The sequence below is a fragment of the Ipomoea nil genome, unplaced genomic scaffold (assembly GCF_001879475.1).
Source record: "Ipomoea nil cultivar Tokyo-kokei standard unplaced genomic scaffold, Asagao_1.1 scaffold3047, whole genome shotgun sequence".
Lineage (NCBI taxonomy): Eukaryota > Viridiplantae > Streptophyta > Magnoliopsida > Solanales > Convolvulaceae > Ipomoea > Ipomoea nil.
The window spans coordinates 163,060-188,925 of record NW_017619475.1 but is presented as its reverse complement, the minus strand read 5'-3'; the positions used below and the strand labels follow the sequence as shown (position 1 = coordinate 188,925).

General features: G+C 35.0%; 2 protein-coding genes and 2 long non-coding RNA genes across 4 annotated transcripts; all 4 read left to right on the top strand.

Moving 5' to 3' along the window:
- The first annotated feature begins 5,882 nt into the window (after nucleotides 1–5,882).
- On the top strand, nucleotides 5,883–9,504 carry LOC109163865. The gene is made up of 8 exons (XR_002051336.1): nucleotides 5,883–6,249; nucleotides 6,883–7,040; nucleotides 7,416–7,490; nucleotides 7,598–7,623; nucleotides 8,396–8,488; nucleotides 8,809–8,884; nucleotides 9,037–9,116; nucleotides 9,252–9,504. It is a non-coding gene; the product is annotated as an uncharacterized LOC109163865 (long non-coding RNA).
- Nucleotides 9,505–10,243: 739 nt separating this feature from the next.
- On the top strand, nucleotides 10,244–12,769 carry LOC109163860 (probable polyamine oxidase 4). The gene is made up of 4 exons (XM_019312572.1): nucleotides 10,244–10,542; nucleotides 11,495–11,585; nucleotides 11,677–11,765; nucleotides 12,463–12,769. The coding sequence occupies exons 1-4, from the start codon at nucleotides 10,490–10,492 to the stop codon at nucleotides 12,491–12,493; spliced, it is 264 nt and encodes an 87-aa protein (XP_019168117.1). The 5' UTR covers nucleotides 10,244–10,489; the 3' UTR covers nucleotides 12,494–12,769.
- A 1,667-nt stretch (nucleotides 12,770–14,436) lies between these two features.
- Nucleotides 14,437–15,241, top strand: LOC109163842 (serine/threonine-protein phosphatase PP1 isozyme 4-like). The gene is made up of 2 exons (XM_019312559.1): nucleotides 14,437–14,448; nucleotides 14,570–15,241. The coding sequence occupies exons 1-2, from the start codon at nucleotides 14,437–14,439 to the stop codon at nucleotides 15,224–15,226; spliced, it is 669 nt and encodes a 222-aa protein (XP_019168104.1). The 3' UTR covers nucleotides 15,227–15,241.
- A 7,207-nt stretch (nucleotides 15,242–22,448) lies between these two features.
- LOC109163895 lies at nucleotides 22,449–25,604 on the top strand. Its single transcript, XR_002051344.1, has 3 exons — nucleotides 22,449–22,645; nucleotides 23,266–23,319; nucleotides 25,332–25,604. It is a non-coding gene; the product is annotated as an uncharacterized LOC109163895 (long non-coding RNA).
- Nucleotides 25,605–25,866: the final 262 nt, after the last annotated feature.

Below are 25,866 nucleotides of genomic sequence, written 5' to 3'. Positions count from 1 at the left end.
TCATTTAGCAAGCTCAAACAATTATCAGGAACTCTAGACATTTGGAAACCTAGTAGCAACTCTACATTTGGCAAGCTCAAACAATTGGTAATTAAAAAAAAAAATCGATTCATTTGATTATTATCTTATTAATTACAAACTGTTATATGCACTTTTTGAAACAAATAAGTTTTTAATACATATACATTTCATTGAGATGTAAAACAAATATAAAACTGATTTTTACTTAGATTATGGTATACACATTCAGAAGATGATGCATAGTTATAACTTCACAAAAAGTTGAGTATCTTATTTCAAGGGCCATCCATTTCACACGGTGAAGAGGTATCCACTGTTTACATTTTTATATAATGTTTTTGTATTTTTATTTTTTTGGGAAATCCATGCATGAAGAGGATATTTGATATTCATGGTGAAGTCAAAAGGAACTATAGAAACAGTAGGCAAGAGGAAGGCAATATCATATATGCAGTAAGGTATTGATTTTAGTTTCCTATGGATTTTATTGTATAATTTAGCCAAATGCAACAAAAACAAATATATATATATATATATATATATATATATATATATATATATATATATATATAATCATGTTATTTGATTGTTTTTTTTCCTTTTGGCCTTTATCATGCTTATAGGTTACATAGAGGGGAATCTGTTCATTTAGCAAGTTCAAACAATTATCAGGAACTCTGAACATTTGGAAAGTAAGCAGTAACTCTACATTTGGCAAGCTCGAACAATTGGTAATTTAAAAAAAAAAAAAATTGATTCATTTGATTATTATCTTATTAGCTATAAACTGTTATATGCACTTTTTTTAGACAAATAAGTTTTTAATACATATACATTTCATTGAGATGTAAAAAACATATAAAACTGATTTTCTATTATACTTAGATTATGGTATACACATTCAGAAGATGATGCATACTTATAACTTCACAAAAAGTTCAGTATCTTATTTCAAGGGCCATCCTATTCACACAGAAAACCTTTATAAAAACATGGCATCAAAATGAATGATTCTTCATGTGCTAAAAACTGGGCTTAAATTAAGCATTTTCTTAGAGAACACAGATCATGCTATTTTGAATCAAAACATTAATGCTATACACCCAATAAAACTCAAAAACAACACAGCAATTATTTCAGCTACAATACAAGCAGACAGACATCTCTGCTCCACAGTGAGATAGCAGACATGAGGAAAATACTTGCTTCTTAAATAATATGGAGCAACATGAATGGATGGCAGAATCAGACTACTTTTGCCCTAAGAAGTAGTTTTTTAAACTACATTAGTAAAGAACTACTGTAATAGTTTGATTGGTCTATATGTTTGTGCAAATGCAATAAAAAAAATGTATGGGTTGAAAGAATCTCTATGTTCCCTGTATTAGATCATAGCGATAATAGAAATAGAGATCTTGTGCAAATGTAATAAAACCAATGTATGTATTAGAACAATCTACATTAATGACTCGACAGAACAAATCAATGAAGCTTGACCTCTAACCACTATTTAACCACTAACTATTGTGCAAACAAACCCATAACAGATTAAATCAATAATTCAAGCATCAAAGATCAGTGACCTATGACTATTATGTAAATAAAAAGTCACACATACCTATTAGGAATTGGAAACTGCAATCCTAGAGCAGGAAAATGTCATTGGTATTCAGCCGACTTTATGTGTGACTTGGACACTGAAGCTTCTGTGCAGTCATACGCTATAGGTAGTCTTACTTTGTATGTATAACAGTATAACACTGCAGAGTTTAAAAAATGACAAGTTAGAAAGAGTGTAATGTTGGTTTGTCTATGAAATACATAATCAATAGGATGTAAATGTAAGATTTTGCAAACCTAAAGGACAAAAATTAGAAGGGAAACACTCTTAACTTCTAAACTGAATCAGACTTACCTAACATAACATCTAACCTGAATTGGACTTACTTAAAAATGAAGGCATCTAGGTTTAGGTTAAGGATGGTTACAACCAGAGTAATGACTGCAATGATAGACATTCGAAGTAACCTACGACTATTCAATAAAGGCAAAAGTCTTGAATATTTAGCCAAAGTAAATGATAATTAGGTGGCAAAGTAACAAACTAAATGTAAACAAAAGTATTTGCCTCAAATACTAATCATGAGTAATGGTACTACAACTATATGCACACCTAGGAGGCAAAATACAAACTGCATATATACAATAACATTACGAACTAAGACACAGTTGCCAAATACATCAAAGTGATCAAACCAACTATATATATGTACACCAAAATACTCTAACTTCACCAATAAGTCTTAAAATACCACAGTACAACTTTATATATCAACAACAGAATGAAAAGGAACACAACGTCAAGAATCAGTTATATAAAGAAAATATTATAAATTTATGGAAAATCAAAGAATCAGTTAGTAACAGATAACAACTAGAATCAACTAATAACCAACTGGGCAAGAATCGTTAACCTGTATTCATACTCCATTTATACTCCGCATCTATTCTAAACCTTCAACCCCCCCCCCCCCCCCCATCTGAAATGGAGAATTTCTGGGCGAATCTCAACCCGCACGACCCATTTCCAGGGATTGAACACCTGTTCCCACCACATCCCGACCTTCCACCAGAGCCCGCCAGCACGATGACGACCTTCCACCGCCACATCCCGACCCGGACGACGACCCCCATTGAGGTTTGATGATGACGACCTTCCACCGCCCCAGCACGAGACGACCTTCCACCAGAGCCCGCACGATGACGACCTTCACCGCCACATCCGACCGGACGACCATGGGTTGATGACGACGACCTTCCCACCCCAGAGGCCCCCCAGCACCCGATGACGACCTTCCCACCGGCCCACATCCCGACCCGGACGACCCCATAGTTGATGATGACGACCTTCCACCAGAGCCCCAGCACGATGGACGACCTTCCACCGCCACATCCCGACCCGGACGACGACCCATTGGGTTTGATGACGACGACCTTCCACCAGAGCCCCAGCACGATGACGACCTTCCACCGCCACATCCCGACCCGGACGACCCCATAGGGTTTGATGATGACGACCTTCCACCAGAGCCCCAGCACGATGACGACCTCACCAGAGCCCCAGCACGATGACGACCTCCCACCGCCACATCCCCGACCCCGGACGACCCCAGGGGAGGGCGGACCACAGGAGACGACCTTCCCGACATGACCGGACGACATTTGATGATGACGACCTTCCACCAGAGCCCCAGCACGATGACGACGACCTTCCACCAGAGCCCCAGCACGATGACGACCTTCCACCGCCACATCCCGACCCGGACGACGACCCCATTGAGTTTGATGATGACGACCTTCCACCAGAGCCCCAGCACGATGACGACGACCTTCCACCAGAGCCCCAGCACGATGACGACCTTCCACCGCCACATCCCGACCCGGACGACCCCATTGGGTTGATGACGACGACCTTCCACCAGAGCCCCAGCACGATGACGACCTTCCACCGCCACATCCCGACCCGGACGACCCCATAGGGTTTGATGATGACGACGACCTTCCACCAGAGCCCCAGCACGATGACGACGACCTTCCACCAGAGCCCCAGCACGATGACGACCTTCCACCGCCACATCCCGACCCGGACGACGACCCCATTGGAGTTTGATGATGACGACCTTCCACCAGAGCCCCCCAGCACGATGACGACGACCTTCCACCAGAGCCCCAGCACGATGACGACCTTCCACCGCCACATCCCGACCCGGACGACCCCATTGGGTTTGATGACGACGACCTTCCACCAGAGCCCCAGCACGATGACGACCTTCCACCGCCACATCCCGACCCGGACGACCCCATAGGGTTTGATGATGACGACCTTCCACCAGAGCCCCAGCACGATGACGACGACCTTCCACCAGAGCCCCAGCACGATGACGACCTTCCACCGCCACATCCCGACCCGGACGACCCCATTGGGTTTGATGACGACGACCTTCCACCAGAGCCCCCCAGCACGATGACGACCTTCCACCGCCACATCCCGACCCGGACGACCCCATTGGGTTTGATGACGACGACCTTCCACCAGAGCCCCAGCACGATGACGACCTTCCACCGCCACATCCCGACCCGGACGACCCCATAGGGTTTGATGATGACGACCTTCCACCAGAGCCCCAGCACGATGACGACGACCTTCCACCAGAGCCCCAGCACGATGACGACCTTCCACCGCCACATCCCGACCCGGACGACGACCCCATTGAGTTTGATGATGACGACCTTCCACCAGAGCCCCAGCACGATGACGACGACCTTCCACCAGAGCCCCAGCACGATGACGACCTTCCACCGCCACATCCCGACCCGGACGACCCCATTGGGTTTGATGACGACGACCTTCCACCAGAGCCCCAGCACGATGACGAGACCTTCCACCAGAGCCCCAGCACGATGACGACCTTCCACCGCCACATCCCGACCCGGACGACGACCCCATTGAGGTTTGATGATGACGACCTTCCACCGAGAGCCCCAGCACCGGATGACGACGACCTTCCACCAGAGCCCCAGCACGATGACGACCTTCCACCGCCACATCCCGACCCGGACGACCCCATTGGGTTTGATGATGACGACCTTCCACCAGAGCCCCCCAGCACGATGACGACGACCTTCCACCAGAGCCCCAGCACGATGACGACCTTCCACCGCCACATCCCGACTCGGACGACCCCATTGGGTTTGATGACGACGACCTTCCACCAGAGCCCCAGCACGATGACGGCCTTCCACCGCCACATCCCGACCCGGACGACCCAATAGGGTTTGATGATGACGACCTTCCACCAGAGCCACAGCACGATGACGACCTTCCACCGTTTTCGCCAGAGCCCCAGCACGGCGGCCAGTTTCCGTTCGAAAATTTTGCCGAAGGGGCTAATGTGTTTGGGGCAAATGGGAATGTCCCGAACGGGAATGGGCCTAATGGACCCCTGCACGGCGGCCAGTTTCCGTTCGAAAATTTTGCCGAAGGGGCTAATGTGTTTGGGCCAAATGGGAATGTCCCGAATGGGAATGGGCCTAATGGACCCCTGCATCCGAACTTTGCGTTTCCTCAGCGTTTAATACAAATTGAACACGTGGGGGAAGTAGTCCGTTTTCCGCTTGAAGTCGTTACTTTGGTCAGTTTAAGGGAAGCGGTTATAGAGAGGTGGGCTCCACTGGCTTTTGCGTACTTAAAATTTTATTACGAAGATAACGGTCAGATAGTCAGGATTGGCAGCAATTTTGATTTGCAGTACTGGATAAGAATCTCGGGCCAACCTATCGTACCTATACTAATGACTTTGACGTATTAAAGTTTTTGTTTGTTTGTTTTTGGGTAATAAGAGGGGCTGCACTCTGTAGTATCATTTTCCTTATTACTCGTCATAGAACTTTGAATATCCAAGGGTATACTTAGTAAAATCATTCTTGACGTTGTGTTCCTTTTCATTCTGTTGTTGATATATAAAGGGAATCATTCTTGACGTTGTGTTCCTTTTCATTCTGTTGTTGATATATAAAGGGAATCATTCTTAACGTTGTGTTTTTTTAATTCATTCTGTTGTTGATATATAAAGAAAATATTCTTGACGTTGTGTTCCTTTAATTCATTATGTGTTCCCAAAGATCCCAAAAGTACATTTACACAAGAAAATGTTGTTACTCTCACTATTCCCTCTTGATATCTAAAAATTATTTGACTAAAATTTAATTCCCACCAAAATATTATTTTTGAGCGCCAATTACTTATCCCAATTTCAAGTAGTGAGTACCCTAGAGTTTATCCTCAAGTCTGATTCGCCTTCTCCGCCCAAAATGTTCGGAGCTCAGCCTCCTCCTCCGCCTTCGCCACTCCCTCATCCACCCCACCTTCGGAACCCCTTCATCCACTCCTAGCTTCGGCACACCTTCTACTCCGGCATTCGGAACCTCCCTGTTCTCCACTCCGTTTTCTCAACCGGCACAACCTCAGCAGCAGGGTTCGTTGTTTCAGACTCCCTAGAGCTCCAGCGCATTCAGCTTTTCGACGCCGCTTGGGGCCACGCAGCCACAACAGAATCTATCAGCTTCAACGTTCACTCAGACTACATTACCCTTAGCAAATGCTCAATTAACCACTCAAATGGCTCCTGTAGCTCCTTTGTCCTTTTCTCTTGCCGTTCGAGATTTCAGGTGCAAATTTTGAATTTTTAATGAACCCTAATTTTGGCAATTTGGAGCTATGCATTCTCGCATATTCGGATTTGTGTAGCCTGAACATCTCTCTTGCTTCTAAATAGGTAGTTGGCTTAATAAAGAGATATGGCTATTACTTCACAGACAAATTTATGGAATACAACCTCTTTTAATAATTTGTTCTCATTATGTTTTTATTGGGAGACTTGCCTTCTAAACATGAAGAAACTAGAGCTTTGTAATTGATGAATACACAACTTTCTGAACTTGTTTTTATAATTTGTCTGTGAGGGGTGGGGGTGGAGAGGTGACACCCTAAAAAATATAAATACTATCATTGTCCAATGAGCAGTAACTGTATAGCAACATAAAAGGGTGACAGATAAACTTCTTTTCTGTTTCTATTTAAAATTTTTGAAGCTATCCATTCTTAGAGTGTAAATCACAAATTATATCTTTGAGAGAGAACAGATGACTTGCAACCCTTTCTATCTTTGAATTTGCTTTTGTTTTGCATTTATCATTTAGAAGCTCTGTTAGTCATTTAAAACCTTGGTATATTTACATCACTGGCATTTTCCATTTTACTTCTTCATTTTGGTTCATCATGTTTTGAACTTTTTTGTTTAGTTCCAGGGTGGTGAACTTTTCACAACATCTCATAGCTGGATGGAATTTCATTTTTCATCTTCTTCTAGTCTTTGCATGTAGTAGTGTTTTGATCTGGTTTCAGACTGCGGCTTAGTGGCTTTGTTGAGCACGAAGTTGAAGGGGATGGAAACTGTCAGGTTATCTATCTCTTACTCACTTTATCATTCCATTTCGTAGCAGAGCACTTTTCATGTTGTGACTCATATCTGTATTCTGCTAGGCTAAAAGTGAAATGGCATTTTCTAATTTAGTTTAGGGAAAACCTGATCTCATTCTGCCAAACAAGGTGCAGCCATACAAAAATATAAACAATATTAAGAAAACATGCTTTCTTAATAACACATAGCATCATTATGCTGGTTCATGAAGTAACATGTATTGTTTCAAACTTGCCAATATATATGTTGTATTTCGGTGCAGTAGTCGTGCACCAAGTTTGAGATTATGTAGTCACAACATTATTTACTTTTTCAAATAATAACCATTTGTCTTCACTTTTATCGATCTTCCAGTTCTGTGCTTTATCAGATCAGTTTTATCAAACACCAGAATATCACAGAGATATCAAAAAACAAGTTGTTAATCAGGTGATCAACCATTGCGGTAAAGTGCATGCATTTTCTTTAGTTATAGTTTGCTTGAATATTTCAATTATTTTTATGTGTTTTAATTTCTTGAATCCCTATTTGTGTAGCCTGGTGGTGGGACTGGATCGATGAGGTATATTTGATTTTCATTTTATGGTTTCATTATAAACTATAGATTAGATTAAATTATTGCGTTCTCTTTGTCCTAATACTCATGAATTGGTACACATATTTGAAATTTAATTACATTGTGGTGATGATAAAGATTTTGATTTTTGTTATTCAAGATTGCTCACAAAGACATGCATACAGTAAATTGTTGTAGTTTCAAGAATTTTGAGTGTATAACAATATACTATTCTATTCTTAATTCTATACAAATTCAAGAAATTCATTGTAGAATCGTGTGCATTTATTTTTCAATTTTTAGAACAAATAGATGGGAAGATTAAGAGATAGTTTGTAGTTTATTGAAAGAAAGAAAACTATTTTTAGCATGTGTACTAGTTTTCTAATATAGAGAATTGTATTGTGTTGACTGAGTGGGTAGGGGTGACATCATAGAGATGCCCAGTAAGAAAGGGAGGGAAGGTTTGCTATAGAGTATAGAGTGACTTGTGGGAGATGGTAGCTTGGGAGATGTTTTCTTTACCAGTGACCAAAGCATGCTGATATCAACTAGGTCCCATTATGCTACAAACTGGAACAAAATCATTCTCTTCAAGTATGTAATGCAATGTTAGATACACATCTCTAATTTCATAAATTCCTAATTCCATTGATCCCTAAATTCTAATTTCATTTTGCCTTAAATTATTGCATTTATGATTTCTTGATTTATATAAAATTTTCTAGTACTGCAAAGCTTGATATGTGTTCTCTTTGCTTTACTCATGCATTTACAGAGTATGCTTGTAAAGAATGTTTGTAATCTAAAGAAGCATGAAGTTGATTGAATTCTCAAAATTGATATTGTATAACAAGGAGATAGATTGGAGGTAAGGATGATGTGCCACATGTGGCTTTTTGTTCTACAACTTGTAATCATTTTGCTTTTTTGCTGATAGTGTGTTTGGAAATTGCACTTGTTCCTTTAAACATAAATTGCTGGATTATATGAGAAAAACATAGATTGTTTAAGCATATGCTAGTGTGTTTTGGACTGTGCATTTTGCTACAATATGAATCTATGCCAAGTCATCCAAGTAGAAAATATTTTTGAGAAGTCAATAGCTTATTAAGTTATTATACCTGAAAAATAAGTTCACATACTGATATTTACTTTTATTTGTTACTTGGTGTTTTTTCTATTTTGCAGCTAACTATTGTGCTAAAGAAAGAGGTCATGGACCAAAGAAGAGCCAATGCAATGAGTACTGACTGCTATACTGGAGGTTTGGTTGAGATGAAATTTAATTTGTTTAGAAATCACTTTATAAATGCATGAGAAAAATGTTTATCTTACCAATTAATACTTTGCTTTAGTTTATCTTATGTTTACGTCATATGCAGAAACATGATATTTGCAGAAACATATCATTTGCAGAAACATGTGCTTTATGAACTAGATGCTGATATTGGCCACTAGGAGGAATATAACCATGAGTGGCGTGGGAAACTGTAGAGGTATTTTCATTTACATCAAACTGATGCTTATAAATGTATTTCTATCTGATTGCTTGCACTAAGGTTAATTCTCTTCTCAAATATTTTGCAAATTAATTTCAAGTGACTTTTTCTGTTCTCTTATCTTATGGTCAGGTTGGCATGCATATCAGAAAGTGGGACTGATCAAATTTAGTTGGCTAGAGGATGTAAAATAGTTCATGTTGAATCACTAATTCACTGACTTTTATGTTTCAGAATTGTCAACATCAATTAATTTCTTTTTGTATAGGATTTAAAATAAAAAAATTAGTTTCTTTGCCTTTGGTCTTTACAAAGTTGTATGAATCATTTCATTTTTGTAATGATGATGAAGCCTTTTAATATATTGATCGAGTTTACTTTGATTGCATTATGGTAAAAATTAAAATTTTTACCCACACAATATCTATAGTTACAGCATAATATCTATGATAAAAAAAATGTATTATAAAAATTAATATTTATTGAGCAACAACAATATATACAAATTAAAATTAAAAAAAAATTGACAATAAAATATAACAATTAGTGACAGGAAAAATCTATAATGAGAGAAAATTTTGTTAGTAAATAGCAATATTAATGACGGGATTCTCCATCACAACGAATAGATGAGAGGAAATTATGTTAGTCAATAATTGTATTAATGACGGGATTCTTCGTCACAAAAAGAACATTTTAGTGACGGTAAATATACTATCACTATATGTTCACTAATGACAGTATCATATACCGTCATTAATTGTTTTTAACCTCGGAAGATATAACGACGGGTGGCGACGGTAAATTTCCCGTCATTAAAAGTCTTTTATGATTGTTTTTGATTCTTTAGTGAGGGTTTTACCTGTCATTAATGACCAATTTTCTTGTAGTGTTTCTTTTCCATTACAGAATACATTCGCATATGGAAAAAATCTAAAAACAAAATAAGTGTTAATACTGGTTATATCCTTGAATTTTTGTCCGTGTTATTATTGCTGATCTGTTTATACATTGTGTTATTAATATTGTACATGATTTTTTAAAGACAAAAATGCCCCAGAATATTCTGTTACTGTTAAATACCATTTGCAATCACGTTTCCTCAATTCCTCCTTCATCTTCCCTTTATCGCGTAAGAATCTGAGATTTCCTCCTTCATCGCCTAATAATTTGAGACGTTTCTTCCTCCGTCATCGCCTAAGAATATGAGTCTCAATCTACTATCACAATCAAAGGGATAAGTTTCTCCTTCACTTCCTTTTCACCCTAATAGTAAGCATAAATTCCGATGAAGGATTTAAGCAATCAAAGGGAAAAACAAGATATTCGAAGCAGAGATTGGGTAGGATTGAAGCAATTAAAGGGATTCAATGGGTTTGATCGTTGATCGAGGCTATGGTTTTTCTAATTTTATTTATCAAAGGTAAATTTATTGATTAAAGCCTAATTTTTAAGTGGACGTTCTGAATCATTGTTATTGGTTGAAAATTCTATGCATTTGTTTTTTTTGGTAGAGTAGATGCATTTGTTATATACTACTGGTTATGATTATCGGTCGGAGTAGTATATATATGTTTAATAAAAACCAGTTATTTGGAATTCCACTGTGATTGCTTAGAAAGCACATATAAATTTCAGAATTTTTGAATGTTATAAATGGAAGGAATTACTAGGTGTGTAATTTACCTTTATGCTTTATTTGAAAAATCACAATTGTCCAGCTAATGCTTGCCAGATGAAAGTGCAGATTAAGATGACTGATAATATTTACTGGTTGTATTTTGTAATGTTTGCAAACGTGGAGGAAAAAGGAATTCTGTGTGTGGTTAGTTGCAAAACTGTTACATGGGTGTCTAATTGCATGGTCCTGGGAGAGGGGATCATAGTTCTCATTATAGACCATGATCATCACAGATTTTGATCTTAGCATCTTAATGTCTAAAATTGATGCTGGGATTTGATTATATTCTACCGCTGCATGTGTCTTTCTGGTGGTGACTAAGAAACATGAGAAATACAATCATCTTTGCATTCTGTTTAGAAGTGTATAACCAGCCATGAAATCCTACCTGTTTGTTTCTCAACCGATCAACTCTTGTCTTTCTTATGAGTGCAAAGTTTCATTTTTATCTGCATGTCTGATGTATTATAATATATTTATGTTCATGGTTAAGTGATCTATGCTTTTAGAGATAAATCATGAAAGACCAAATGTATGACTTTATTCTTATTAGTTACTCGTCAAAACCCAACTTGTCGAGCAAGGTTGCTTATGGTCTGCTATGCTTTTACATCCATTTTGTAAAGAGTTTCATTATTTTTTCTTGATGTTTTGCTGTTTGGTTGATCGGTACATTTACCTCCCACATTGGCAGGCAATATAATTCTTCTCCATCTGTAATTGTAATTGGTGGAGGTATTTCAGGCTTAGCGGTTGCACGTGTCCTCCAAGATGCATCTTTCAAGGTAGATTGGATTCATTTATCTTATCCTCATTGGCTGGAAACTTACTTTTAGGGACCAATTTCACAACAAAGGCTATATGGTATTGTACTAGGTGATATTGTTGGAATCAAGAGATAGAATTGGTGGACATATTCAAACAGACTACTCGTTTGGTTGCCCTGTTGACATGGAAGTATTATGGTAAGTGTTTCTATTTCAGTTTCAAAAGTTTTATCTAGAATGCACTTTTCTGCATTTTTACATGTAGGTTCAATGAGCGTAGTTATATAACTACTATTTCATTTAGTTTTTACATGTAGGTTCAATCAGCTTGGTTATATAACTAATATTTCATTTAGTTAGAAACAATAAATACTGGATATTTTGTGTTCTGGTGTGCTCCTTTCAGAAGTTTTATCCAGTGCTCCTTTTTATATGCGTCCATAGTTGTTGAGATGTTACCCTGTTTTGTCAAATAGTCCTGGCTATCATGACCACCTTTAAGTGGAACACTTGAGATAAAGGATGATGGAATTTTGTAAGGAATCAATTTGGGAGCTTGCTTATTTTCTTCTACAATGCTGTTGTTATTTTGAGTTTTGTTTTGCTTCTTTTCCTTCACTTTTTTTCCTTTTAGTAAAGTTTATATAACCTTCTCAAGGAAAAAAAAATCTAGAAGTTAGTGAATATTAATCTAGATTTCAGAATATTCATAATTCATACATGTATGTCTATCAAGTATAAAGTATGTCTTCTATTGCCAATGTTTATGCTAGCTTTTGATTAAGTGCTTTCAAATGCCATGTGCAGAAAAGAGTATGAGATACACAATATATTTTCAATAAATATGATTAGTATTGCATGAGTGCTTATATGATAAATGGTTCATTATGTGCAGGAGATTGTACTTTCTGGTGGTCATGGACTAATGGTTCAAGGTTATTACCCTGTAACACAGGCTTTGGCTAAAATTACCCTAATTCAAAGGTCAACATTTCCTTTATTGTTTTTTAGTTCAAACGCGTACATTTTAAGAGGATATTTTCGTAATTTAAACGTGAAGTGTATATGTGTTTTATTTGGCTTCAGCGTGATTTTCTCGTTGATCCCATTTCCCACCTATGTTTGGGGTTTTGTGGCTGTGGTGGAGACCAGTAGATTGAATACATTCTGACGTGCATGTGAAATACTTTTCCTTTTTTTTTTCCCTGTTTCCAATTTAATTGACTGCCAACAATGAGTGTATAGCGCGTTGTCCCTTCGCATCCATAATGTGTTGTCCCTTCGCATCCATAATTTGGTCTCCTCCATTACTCATTACGAACTACGCATTTCTCTTTTCTCATGGACTTAACTTAAATTTACGCAATTCTCCTTTATTCCCCTGTGTGTTCATATATTTGCCCCCATCACTCTGTATACGCACGTGTCACTGTATAAGTGCAGGACATGTTTATTCTTTGCTTTCTTCATTGCCTTTTTTTTTGTTTTTTTTTTTTCACAGTAATACTGTAAATGTCAATATGTGCATACTTGAGTAAATGCATGTGTTTTATTTTGCCCATGATCTAACTTGCACGTACGGCTTCCCATAAAGTAGGAAGTAAATTTAATAGCATTATGGATTTTGCAACATTAACCATCCATGGAGCACACTTTTGTAAAGGCTATTTTACTCTTGGATCTACTTGAAAACATTTTCTCAATTATGTCAAAAATTACTTTAATTACCTTCACATACCATTATTGTCTATTTACATTAAGAAGACCATGCCTAGAAAATATAAAGGGACTGTAATTCAAAGTTTTCTAAGTTTCAATACTCTAGGATTCCATCTATCAATTTTCATAATCTAGAACTAAGAATAGCAAAGTTACTAAAGACAACAGCCTATGGGTGAAATTAGTTCAATGTGAATGTTATAAAATCACACATCTCATTGTTTGATTCAATAAAATATGACATCACTATGAATTGGTGAATCTGTCATGATACGTAGTGTGGACATTGTCCTCCTAAAATATGATATAAAATGATTGAATTGAACATATGTGTTTATGGTAAGTTGAAAAGACAAGGAATTTTGAAAATGAATTGATATTCTTTCATTATATATGTTTTGATGAAATATATTGTGAATTTGTTAATTAATTGGCCAAAAAATATTCATTCCATATACTATAGAAAAAAAAAAAAAGAACAGTGAAATGTGGATACCAATTAATACATTCTTAATTTAAATTTTATTAATGGAAGATACATCATAACTAAATATACAAGCAGAATATAGTTGTAATAGAACGTTCAATACCTTTACTTAAAATTACAAATTTATATATTCATCACAATGAATTTGTATTTCTTGTGTAAATTTCAATTACATCAACAAAATAAACTTTTTGTGAATATTTATGAAACTTCACCAACTCAAAAAAAAAAAAAAATTTACAAATGCATTTTATCTATTTCAAAATAATTTACTAATTGAGTTTAACTATTGGGCACAAGTTTTCGCGCAAAGTGCGTAGAAAAAACTAGTTACACATATAAGCATGGAGTTCAGTACGTTTAGATGGTTAAATTTTTATTTTGTATAAAACTGAATTCTTGTTGTTATAGGATTAAACTCACCCTTTTTATTTTTAATCACTATTTAGATTTTGATGAACAAAAAGTTTAGGATGCACTAACCCTAATGAGCTCTGGTAGTCCTAAAAATTTAATTAATATCAATCAAACAACTCTAAAACCATTGCTGACTAAGCAACATGTTATCGGCTACGAAGGTAGTTTAGTCCTTGTGCGGCTAAATCGAAGTGATTATACCTTGAACTATAATCTCGTTTTGATTGCGGCTACATGGAGTGTTAAATGGAGTGCAAGGTTGTTCCTTAAGGTTGTCTTTCGAGTGCATATATTGATTTGGAAATGATTAGGGATCAAGTGGATTATAATGATCTGAATCACTTGTGTTTCAACTTTCAAGAATGACTTTAGAGTTTAGGCTACCCTGGTTCTTCCTTTTGGTGTCTTGTGGTTTGTTGCCGTGTTACTTATCAGCTATTTTGTGGTTTCAGGTGACATTCATGGTCAGTACAGTGACCTATTGCGACTTTTTGAATATGGAGGGTTTCCTCCTAAGGCTAATTATCTGTTTTTAGGAGACTATGTAGATCGTGGCAAACAAAGTTTGGAAACGATATGCCTCTTGCTTGCCTACAAAATTAAATACCCAGAAAATTTTTTCCTTCTAAGAGGAAACCATGAATGCGCTTCTATTAATAGGATTTATGGATTTTATGATGAATGTAAGCGGCGGTTTAATGTAAGACTTTGGAAAGCCTTTACGGACTGCTTCAACTGTCTTCCTGTTGCGGCACTGGTTGATGATAAGATATTGTGCATGCATGGTGGTCTATCCCCTGACCTATCAAACTTGGATCAAATCAGACAATTACCGCGCCCTACTGTTATCCCTGATACGGGTTTACTTTGTGATTTGCTTTGGTCGGATCCTGGTAAAGATGTTAAGGGGTGGGGGATGAATGATAGAGGAGTTTCATTTACCTTTGGCCCGGATAAAGTGTCAGAGTTTTTGACAAAGCATGTAGAGAGAGAGAGAGAGAGCAGAGAGCAGTGTAGAGCATCCAAGGAAGATTAGAATAAAGAACCCTAGGATAGGGTGTAGGTTTATGGAAAAAAGTGCCCCAATGTTAGAACCGATTGTTGAAGCATAAGTAGGGATGTCAATCGGGCCAGCCCACTCGGTTTCGGGCTAACCCTGTCGGGTTGTCGGGCTAATCGGATCGGGCTAATCGGTTAATTAATATTTTATTCTCGGGTTCGGTTTGGCCCTAACCCTAAACTTCGAGTTGTCGGGCTAATCGGGCGGGTTGAACAATCTGAACTAAAATTAGAAACTGAAAGTGAGTACTCATATTTAGAGTAGGAATAATAACGGGGCGGGGCGAGGCGGGGCGAAACGGGGGTAGCATTTAGTTTTATATATATATATATATATATATATATATATATATATATTTGTACTGTACAGTAGCTTGTAATGCTACTGTATATATATATTAGTAATGCTACTGTACAGTAGCATTACAAATATATATATATATATATATATATATATATATATATATATATATATATTTATTTATTTATTTATTTATTTATTTATTTCTTTTTAATTATAATAATTATTTTATGTGTGTTAGGTTTCATATCACTTCTATAATAAAGAATAATTTTCAGTAGTTCGGGTTGTCGGGCTAGCCCTTTTAATTTCGGGCTAGCCCTATCGGGTATCGGGCTAATCGGTTTCGGGCTCGTCGGGCTAATGTGTTTTATCGGGCTAGCCCGTTCGGGCCATAGCCCTGTCGGTTTCGGTTTTTATCGGGTTGGCCCATCGGATTCGGGCTAAATTGACATCCCTAAGCATAAGTGATAAGAGCACATCTTTTGGTTCATAAGACTTTATCTCATTTCCTTACATTTTATAAAGAAACTTGATTTACTGATTTCTACAATATAGGTATTGCTCACTCTTCTTCTTCATTTTTTTTTTAAACATGATTAAATTATTTTCTTGAGAATCACTTTAATTTTTTGCAGTGTTGTATGTTCCAAACAGAGCTCAAGGTTAATAGTGCATTGCTTGAAAATTCTCATGCAGTCTTTCTTTGCAGCAGACATCAAGAGAGTCTGTTTGCTGAATTGGCAAAAATGGATGTAGCATTTTCTTACCGTTTGTAATTGAAAAGGAAAATTTTGTGTCGGGGAATGGGTTTTATCTCAAATTGAAGTGAATTTCTATTTAATAAATGCCCCGAGATTAATTTTTAATGCTGCTTGATTAATGGTTCCTGTTACCAAAATGAAGATAATGGGTTTTAGCTCAAATTGAAGTGAATTTCAATTTAATAAATGTCCCGAAATTAAGTTTTAAAGCTGCTTGGTTAATGGCTCCTGTTACCAAGTTGAAGAATTATTTAAAGACTTTTACAGGCTGTTGTCACAGAAGAAAAGAACAACACTAATCGCGAAGTTGTGATTGAACTGAATTTCCATCTCTTAGTAATTCCTTCTAAAAATTTACTTATTTGGATACTCTTCCTACAGCTCCTGAAGCAAATCTGCAGATATTTCCTCCAAATAATGGTGGGAATGCTGGTCAGGGAACTCAGGTCCAAGTGGTACTAATCATTTACCATTTTTCACTACGTTATATCAGGAAATCACGAGCTATTTTCTGATTACCAAACTGGTTTAGGTGATAAATATTTTTATTTCAAATATTCTTTTGGGCTGTAAAAATAGTTCAGTTATGTATTTAAGTTTTAGAAGTGATGTACAAATAATCATCAAAATAGCGTTTGGGTTAAAGAAAAAGATTGACTGTAAGGTTAAGTGTTTCGTGTGTGATGTGTCTTAGACCCAACATGTAAATCGATTGAAGAATAAATTAGGCTTATACCAAATGGGATAGCTTAGATTTGAATTTCATAATGTGAAGTATTTCATCATTTTTATGCATCTTACATCCGAGTACCCAACACGTAAGTCAATCTAGAAAATTTTATCTTATACTTATTTTATTCTGTGATAACACTTGTACAAGCATGCCATTTATTTAAGCAGTCACATTTACATTGCCAAAGTTTTGACCAAATTGCAATCCCCCATTTCCATTTATGGCACAAAATTGAGATGCCGTAACCGGAGTACCATTTTCCAATTTAGACCTATGTGTATGAAATTCTAGCTAAGGAGTGTTTAGTATATCTTCATCTACCCAATATTTTAATGTAGATACAGATGTTGTGTTAAACAGATTGATGTGTTCTTTGAATCCTACAAGTGCTGATTTCTTCAGGAAAATTGATGCTAACCCTGATCTGTAAGTCCAACACTATATTACTCATAGTCTTGTGGGTACATTTCCAAAATGCATATATTTGATAAGTTGATTGTTCCTTAGTGCTTTTTCTGGGTTGATGTGGTCCATTGAATTGAATGTGGATCTGCAAGGGTGCTACTAGGAAACTAGACGAAATGAATACAAATATTTGAGTAGCATATATAATCAGAGCCGGATTTTAGGCTGTGCAAGCTAGGCTACCGCACAGGGCCCCAAATTTTAGAGGGGCCCCAAATTTTAGAGGTCCAATATTTAATTTTTATCTAGCTACTTTAGAAATAAAAATTAAAATTTTTCAATTGAATTTAACAAGTTCCATGAAGAGATGGTAAGAATGTGTGGTTATTGTATTTTAATTTTGAGGTCAAAGGTTCGAAACTTGCATGTATTGATTTTAAAAATTGCGATTTTTAGTAGGCCACATTTATTTACCAGAACAGGGCCACCAAAACTTAAAATACGGCCCTGTATATAATCATTTTCCTTGCATTGGGTGTACTGTTAAATAACTCATTACATTGAAATTGAAGAAAGAAATTTATATTGAATTCGATAATACTTTTTGTCCTTTTGCCGTTCTTAAAGTTTTCTGGTGGATATGTGGTCAAATTCATATTTCTGTTTGCTTAGAAATATGTATGTTAATAGTGTCCTTGATTTCCTTTCATACCTCTAGATGCCCTGTTTGATACATAATTTCTTCGAATATATGTATTTTGTTGTACAGATGTATCTTGCTTTCTCAGGTGTGCAATTTTCATGTGAGAAAGAACAAAAAGGAAATAAATAAATAAAAATTTAGAAAATAAAGATACAGATAATCAGATAATGTACTTGGCTAAGAGAAACGAGTCAAACTAGACTTAGAATCTTAGATTATGGCTTGACTAGTTGGCTGATTTGATTTCAGCTGTAATAGAAACAAGCCACACTAACCTTTCCATTGCCCAAAATCCTTTGATGTTATTTTCTTAACTAGTATTTCACCCGTGCGATGCACGGACTAAATATTAAAATCATGTTATAGAAAGCAAATATGAGATTTATTCTTTTATAAATTGTTGTAATTAAATTAAAAATTGATATTTAAACGGGGTAATTACTAAAAAGTGTTAATGTCATATGTGGCCATTCGAGGTCATTTGTGATCGAGTATAATAATTTTACCCTGTTTAGTTCCAAACTTTCAAATTGACGACCCGTGGTCTTTCGACTTTCAAATTGTATTGTTATGTGATGCACGACATAAAATTTAAATAATGTTATTGTTGATGAGACTAAAAATACATAAAAATAATTTAAAATAATAAAATCAAGCAATTATTCTCAAAATTTAATGGAAAAAAATATTTCTTTCAAATAATTTAAATGTACTTACAATATAAATATATTTATGGAAATTGCACATACAAAAATATTAATATTTATAATCAAAATAGATTACAACATACTGAAATTTTTAGTCCATGTGAACTATTAACCCATGTCTTGGCAAGGGCTGCAGGCTGCCCGTTCTTAAACTAATTCTTCTATTCGGCTTTATTCAATTCCCTCTTGTATTGAACGTTTAATTTAATGATGTTTTCGATTTGATTTTCAAAAAACAAAAAAAAAAAAAAGAAACAAAAAAACAAAAAAAAAAAAAAATAAAAACAAAAAAATAAAAATAAAAACAAAAACTAACCATACTTAAATATCGATTTCTTAAAAGAAAAAAGTCAAGCGTCAAAGTTTGTAAATTATTATAAATAAAAAATTTACAAAATTAGATGAAATAATTACATAAATTCAAACTTATATAAATATAAATTTAAAAATAAAAAGAATAATTGCATATTAATGCAAATTTATGTAGTCAAATCCATCTCATTTATTAAATAAAATAATCAACTATATTATTCAGCGCATTTATTTAACTCCCAAAATCAAAGTCATGATTCTTATTGTCGAAATTCAACCAAAAAAAAAACCCCAAATATCTAACCCAAGACACCACTCATTATATATATATATATATATATATATATAATCTGTGATTTCCTAACCCTAATCACAACATGCTACCAGTATATATTATAAAAAATTGTCTTATTCAATACCATACAGAATTTGTAAAATATAAATTCAAATAATTTATATGTACTTACTACTTACAATATAAAATTATTTATGAAAATTTCACATACAAAATATTAATATTTATAATGTAAATAGATTCCAGCATACTAAAATTTGAATTTAAATTTGAAATAACAACTTTTTAGTGTAAACCACACATTATGGTCCGGGTCTTTCTCTATCCGTTTAACGGTCCAGGTCCACCCGGTTCGCTCCGAGAGGCACAGAAGCTGGCCCAAATGATTGAAAATTTCATAAGTTTCTTCTTCCATAAATGGGATGAATTTTAGATTTGTTAGGTGACCTGCGAATCGTGCAGTCCACGTGTTAGCTCGGGAGGCCGTTTTTATATCCGTTAGCAGTAGGGGTTTAAACGAATCGAATCGAGTCAAATACCTCAGTATTCGATTCGAATTCGAATATATATTCGAATATTCATATCCGTATAATATTCGAATATAATCGATTCGACTCGAATATTCGAATTCGAAATGCCTAATTTAATTTTTTACAAAATATTCTAAAAAATTAAGATAAAATGTAATAAAAATTAATATTTAAATAACGTAAAATATTCAAATATATTTGAATTGAATAATTCGTATTGGTATTCGAATCGAAAAAAGTATTCGAATTCGGATTCGTATTCGAAATATTTGAATTCGAATCAACATATTCGAATTCGAATCACGAATCGAATTTTTTAATTTGATTTGTCTACAAAAATAGAGACTTTTGCACACAATATCACTTTAATTGTTATTTCAAATGTTAATCTGTACGAAATTTGGGTTTTACAACTTTTTTGATTCATAAAATTGTTGTGTTTTTGTGAAGGCAAATGTTTTAGATAGTTTAGCACAATAGTAGAAGCCTTAAAAAGCAAGCCAGGTTTAAAAAATTATCACAAAGTACAAAAGTCTATATCATAGAAAGACTTAGTAGCATTACATTTTGTCCAACTTAACAACTAAAGTCTCAAGTCTTTTAGGATCTTCACTCAGTGATCTCCTCCATTAGAGACATTTTCAGCCCGATTTCATCATTTCCTGATGACCATCTCTCACAAGAGCCAACCATCCCAAAATGACCAAAGTCATCTAAGCCAAATAAATTGAATAATATTCATAATAGTATTCAATTTATAGATAAGAAAACAGGATATGTGTGCAAGTATATAAAGCTCATGCTCATGCATCATCTTTACATAGACACATTCGAAATTCAAAATCTGAAATATATAGAAATTTTATAGACATACATTAACCATCATCAATTAAAATATGTTAGTGAGAAAAAAAAAGGACATTTAGAATTGTTACCTCATCCAAAATTTTCTTCTCTTTTGTTAGACTCAAGCTGTGAGGTTAGGTCCTTATGCTGATTATCCAGCAATTCAGGACAATAGGCATCCACCATGCTACGGTCATTTATGATTGTCATTTATGATTTTCATAACAGTAAAGAAATGCCTTGCAAATATCATGTAAGGTATGTAAGTTAAATGCATACTTACACAGAAAATCAAGATACCACCAAATAGAATATATTAATGACCAATTCACTCTCTTTCACTTTCTTGGCCATTCAAAAGAGTTGCTATTGGACTGTCTGGCTCATCGCTTATGAAACCCTAAATTCTAATCCAACCTTTTTAATTCATTGGTATTTTAAATTAAAACCATAGTTTATCAAAGAAAAAATCTGGTGGCTAAATTTTTACCACCAAAAGTAAAGGCGTATTCTATTACAGACATCTTATTGACAGTGAAGAAAACAAATTTTGTACAGAGAGATGTATACTCACCTCTCAAACCATACTTAACACGACATTGTTGTTCATGAAATTTGCTACATATGGTTTTGGTATATGAGCATGTATAAGTATACCCTGTAGATAAGCAATTTACATAGCATTGTATATCAATTTTGGTATACACTGACCATTAAAAAAACAATTTTTTTTTTATACAGAATAATGTAGAAAATGACATGTACCTCTTCATCATGAAAGACAACTTCTCTCTTACCCTTACCTTGACAGCGCTATTACAACACCCATTCTGGAAGAGAACTCTGAGCCACAAAGGAATTTCTGAATTTGCTATTGTTTGTATTCGCTAATTATCTCTGTATTATATAGGCTTTAGTTGGTAGATAGTGTAAGAGTTCTTCACGTACATTAATTCCTAGAGTATTAAATGGTGTTTCGATTCTCCAATCGAGATTCAATTTTTTAAACAGGCCCATAGATTAAATAAACGTGCTGCTGCAATTAATCTAGGGCTGAATTGTTCTTTGGAACAACTTCCAACAACCTGGGGAATCCAAAACGGTGCATCAGTTATTCTTCTATCCATTTATATATTAAAATCAAGATATAAATGCGAAAAAAATATATATATGAAGGTTTTAACAAAATGATCAAAACGGCGTAGTTTTATTTAGGCGGAACTGCAATTTGATTGGCCATGGTTTTAATATATAGAAGGATAAATATTATAAACTTTTATAATATACTATTATATATATATATATATATATATATATATATATATATATATATATATATATTGAAAGTTACTGGCTCTATTACATTGTAATATCTGTTTATATGGAAGTCCAACCCGGATACCATTAGACCACATAGTCCTGGTATATATATATATATATATATATATATATATATATATATATATATATATATAGAAAAAAACAGAATAATAATAAATATCATAATAATGATTACTAATAAATTAGTAATTACGGAGTAGTAATAGTAATAATAAAATGAATTAAAACAAAATATAAAAGAAAAATCGAATTAAGAAAGATCTAGAGACACCAACGACTGAACCCTATTCTCTCGTCTCTCTGTCTGTACTCACCGTCTCACTATCCAAATCTCTACGTCCCTAGGTTCTCTCTATTACAATCGGTAATTATAGAGTTCATGATTTTCTACTACTAATCTGGAAAATGTACTACCGTAAAGCTAATCTATAGTAATCTATAGGGATCAGACGAAGAACGGTAAGTGATTTCCTTTTTTCAATTCGAAATCATCGCTTAAATTCGAATCTATAGTAGAATTGTGTTATAATTAATGGAATTTAAAGGATAATCCTCCATTTGAACACAAAGCTAAGCTGCTTAAACTCTCTCAATGTGTATAAATGCAGAAATGAGTGCTTGATCTCCATCTTTTGTTCTTTAGGTTATAACTAAATTACTCGGCATTCTTTTGATATTTTTTTTTGATTCTCTTTTGTTTTTTTTTTTTTTTTTTTTTTATGTATGTCCAAAGTTGCAATGTTTCTGCCGTGCACAGTTTTTGAATCTTCTTACACATTGGTCTTAATTTTATTGTGGTGCTTGGTTCTTTCTTCAAAGTTGCAATTGAAAATAGCATTGTTGGAAGTGCCCTGTTTCTGCCATATCTTTTTCAATCTTCTTACACTATTGTCTTCATTTTTGTGTAAAACTTGGTTTCCTTACAACATCTATAAATCATATTAGTAACCACTATTGAGATTACAATTGAACAACTTTAAACTTTTCCACAAAGTCATGTCACTGTATCTTAAAGTGTCTATAAATACAATTGTGATTGATTCCTTTATCTTAAGTTTTCCTACATTTTTCCATTACAGGGGATCCATGATTAGTATGCTGATATTTGAACTTGGAGCCAACAATTTCACCAGGTAGGCTGCATTGGTTCATTCAAATTTCCCGCAAGTGTTACCTAAATATTAGCTTAGCAAAGAAAGCACTTTGGGCATTCTACTTTGCTTATATAACTGATGCAATTATTCTTTGAAAATGTGAGTAGACTGCTGATAGATAGAAAATAATTTATCAAATCTACTTCTTCCAAGTCCTTAATGTTATAAAGAACAGTATAAAAGAAAAACATAACAAAACCTTCATAGAGATACATTCAACATCACCTGCCAGAACATTGTTGCACTAAAAAGTCTACCCAACATCAGAAACACAGAAAAAAGTAAAATGATTCTATGCTTCATCAATGATCCTTGAAAACTGATCTTGCTCATCATTTGGTTGAGGCACAGTAGGTGGAAACCAATTCATCATCATTAGCTATCTTCAAGACTGTAAATGGTAGATTGGTTTCTTAAATGTTCCATTTTTACCTAACTTTGAACAACATAGTCTTATGAGAAGGGATTCCAATTCTATTGGAATCTCAAATTCAGAATCCTAGAAAAAAAGTTAATTAGATTTTAGATTGGGTGTTGCTATTTGCACCCACCTTTGACTAAAATGAGGTATAAAGTGCATTGAAAATGTAAAAAGGTGGTAAATGATAATAAATATATGGGTGGTGCAAATAACATAATGGGTGGTCAAAATGCTATTTGCACCACCCTATTAAAACTACATTTATGAAGTCAAAATTTCATTATTAAAAAAAAAAAAAAAAAAAAACACGAAGCAGCCATCGCCTTCTCCGGTGAGAAGGCGACGGACTGCCTTCTCACCGGAGAAGGCAACTGGGCTGCCTTCTCCGGTGAGAAGGCAGCCCACTGTGTGGGTCGCCTTCTCGCCGGAGAAGGCAACCCACACAGTGGGCTGCCTTCTCGCCGGAGAAGGCAGCCCAGTCGCCTTCTCCGGTGAGAAGGCAGTCTTTCTCACCGGAGAAGTTTTTTTTTTCTTTTAGTAATTTGATTATTAAATAAAAATAAATAATAAAATTAATGATTGACCATATTTAATGAGGTGGTGCAAATAGCACTTTTGTATTTGCACCACCTATAAAGTTACTATACCTATTAAATAGGTGGGTGCAAATAGTAAATAGGGTGGTGCAAATAGAACTCCCCTTTAGATTAATCACTGATAAGAGGCATATAAGAACTGAATAGAAGAAGACATAAATCAGGTAATATTTACATCTCAATATTCAATTAGATTAGTATACTTTTGTTGTCACTTGTATGAAATGTGTAGATACAGATTTCAGAAAACATTTTAATTCTGTTTGAAAATAAATCCTTTTTTCTTAAAAAAGGGCTTTATGACCATTTTTTAAATGAAGTTTTTTTTCTTCAAAATATGAAGTCTTGTATTGAAGTATTTGATACTTTAATATTTATAAAGTATGCAGATACATATATAAACTAATGGAACATTTTATAAGTCAACTTGTTTTAGTCATACAGATTTTAATGGACCATTTGTACAAACTGAAAATTTATTAACTTTTAAAAACATAAAAAAATTGATATTAAAAGCAAAGAATGTATTCTATTGTAAATACATTCTCACGCAGTCTTACAAATCATATATATATATATATATATATATATATATATATATATATATATATATATATATATATATATATATAACTTTTTGTTCTTGTTGTATTTGGCTGTGTTATGAAACAGAATTCCATAGGAAACTAAAATGAATACCTTGCATATATGATCTTGCCTTCCTCTTGCACCCTGTTACTGTGGTTCCTTTGAAATGTGATTTCTGAATTCCCTTACAAATCTGAAATGTAAAGGCTCAGTTTGCAAGAACAAAGAAATTAAGATTAAATAGATAAAGAATCAATATATACCAGTTTCCATAAATACCTTGGTTCAAAAAGGAATTGGGAGAAAAAAGTCCATTATGTTGTGGCCTCTTTCCATTATTCTTCTCCTTTGTTTAACCATCTGTTGTCTTCTTCTTTTATTTGCAGGCGTGACTGTTAGTGCCTCATCTTCCTCAACATTCAACTGTCTTCCGCCTCCTGAACCGGTACCGCCATGAAAAATACACGAATGGTTCTCCTGCAACTTTGAGCCATTTTTTCCGATGATAAACTCGGAGTGCTGGTTATCTTGCAAATTGTGAGGTCTTATTTATAGTGTTTGAGTAGGATTATAAATCATCTCAGATTTAATTTGAAAACATTCGGATATCCATATCTCGAAAACCAAAGAGACTATCCACAAATGCAGGCGTGCAGCCATCCAGAGACCTATTCACATTTCGAAAACCAAAGAGACTATCCATAAATGCAACCGTCCAAAATCGATTAATCAATTTCAAAAAGCAGCCTTCCCAGATTCCTCCTTCCAAGTACTAAGAATTAATAAAAAATATTTAATCAGGAAAAAGGTTAGGGCCAAAACGATGTAGTATTTACTGAGCGGGAAAATGCAACAATTTCATTGGCCATGGCTATATGGCTTTAATATATAGATAGAAGGATGTTCATATGACTGTTGGAT

Bases quoted from the DNA above. Each gene is read 5' to 3' on its own strand.
- LOC109163860 (XM_019312572.1), top strand. From the start codon at position 10,490: ATGGGTTTGATCGTTGATCGAGGCTATGGTTTTTCTAATTTTATTTAT. The intron at 10,543-11,494 runs GTAAATTTATTG...CCACATTGGCAG, and splicing joins TCTAATTTTATTTATCAAAG to GCAATATAATTCTTCTCCAT. The intron at 11,586-11,676 runs GTAGATTGGATT...GTATTGTACTAG, and splicing joins TCCAAGATGCATCTTTCAAG to GTGATATTGTTGGAATCAAG.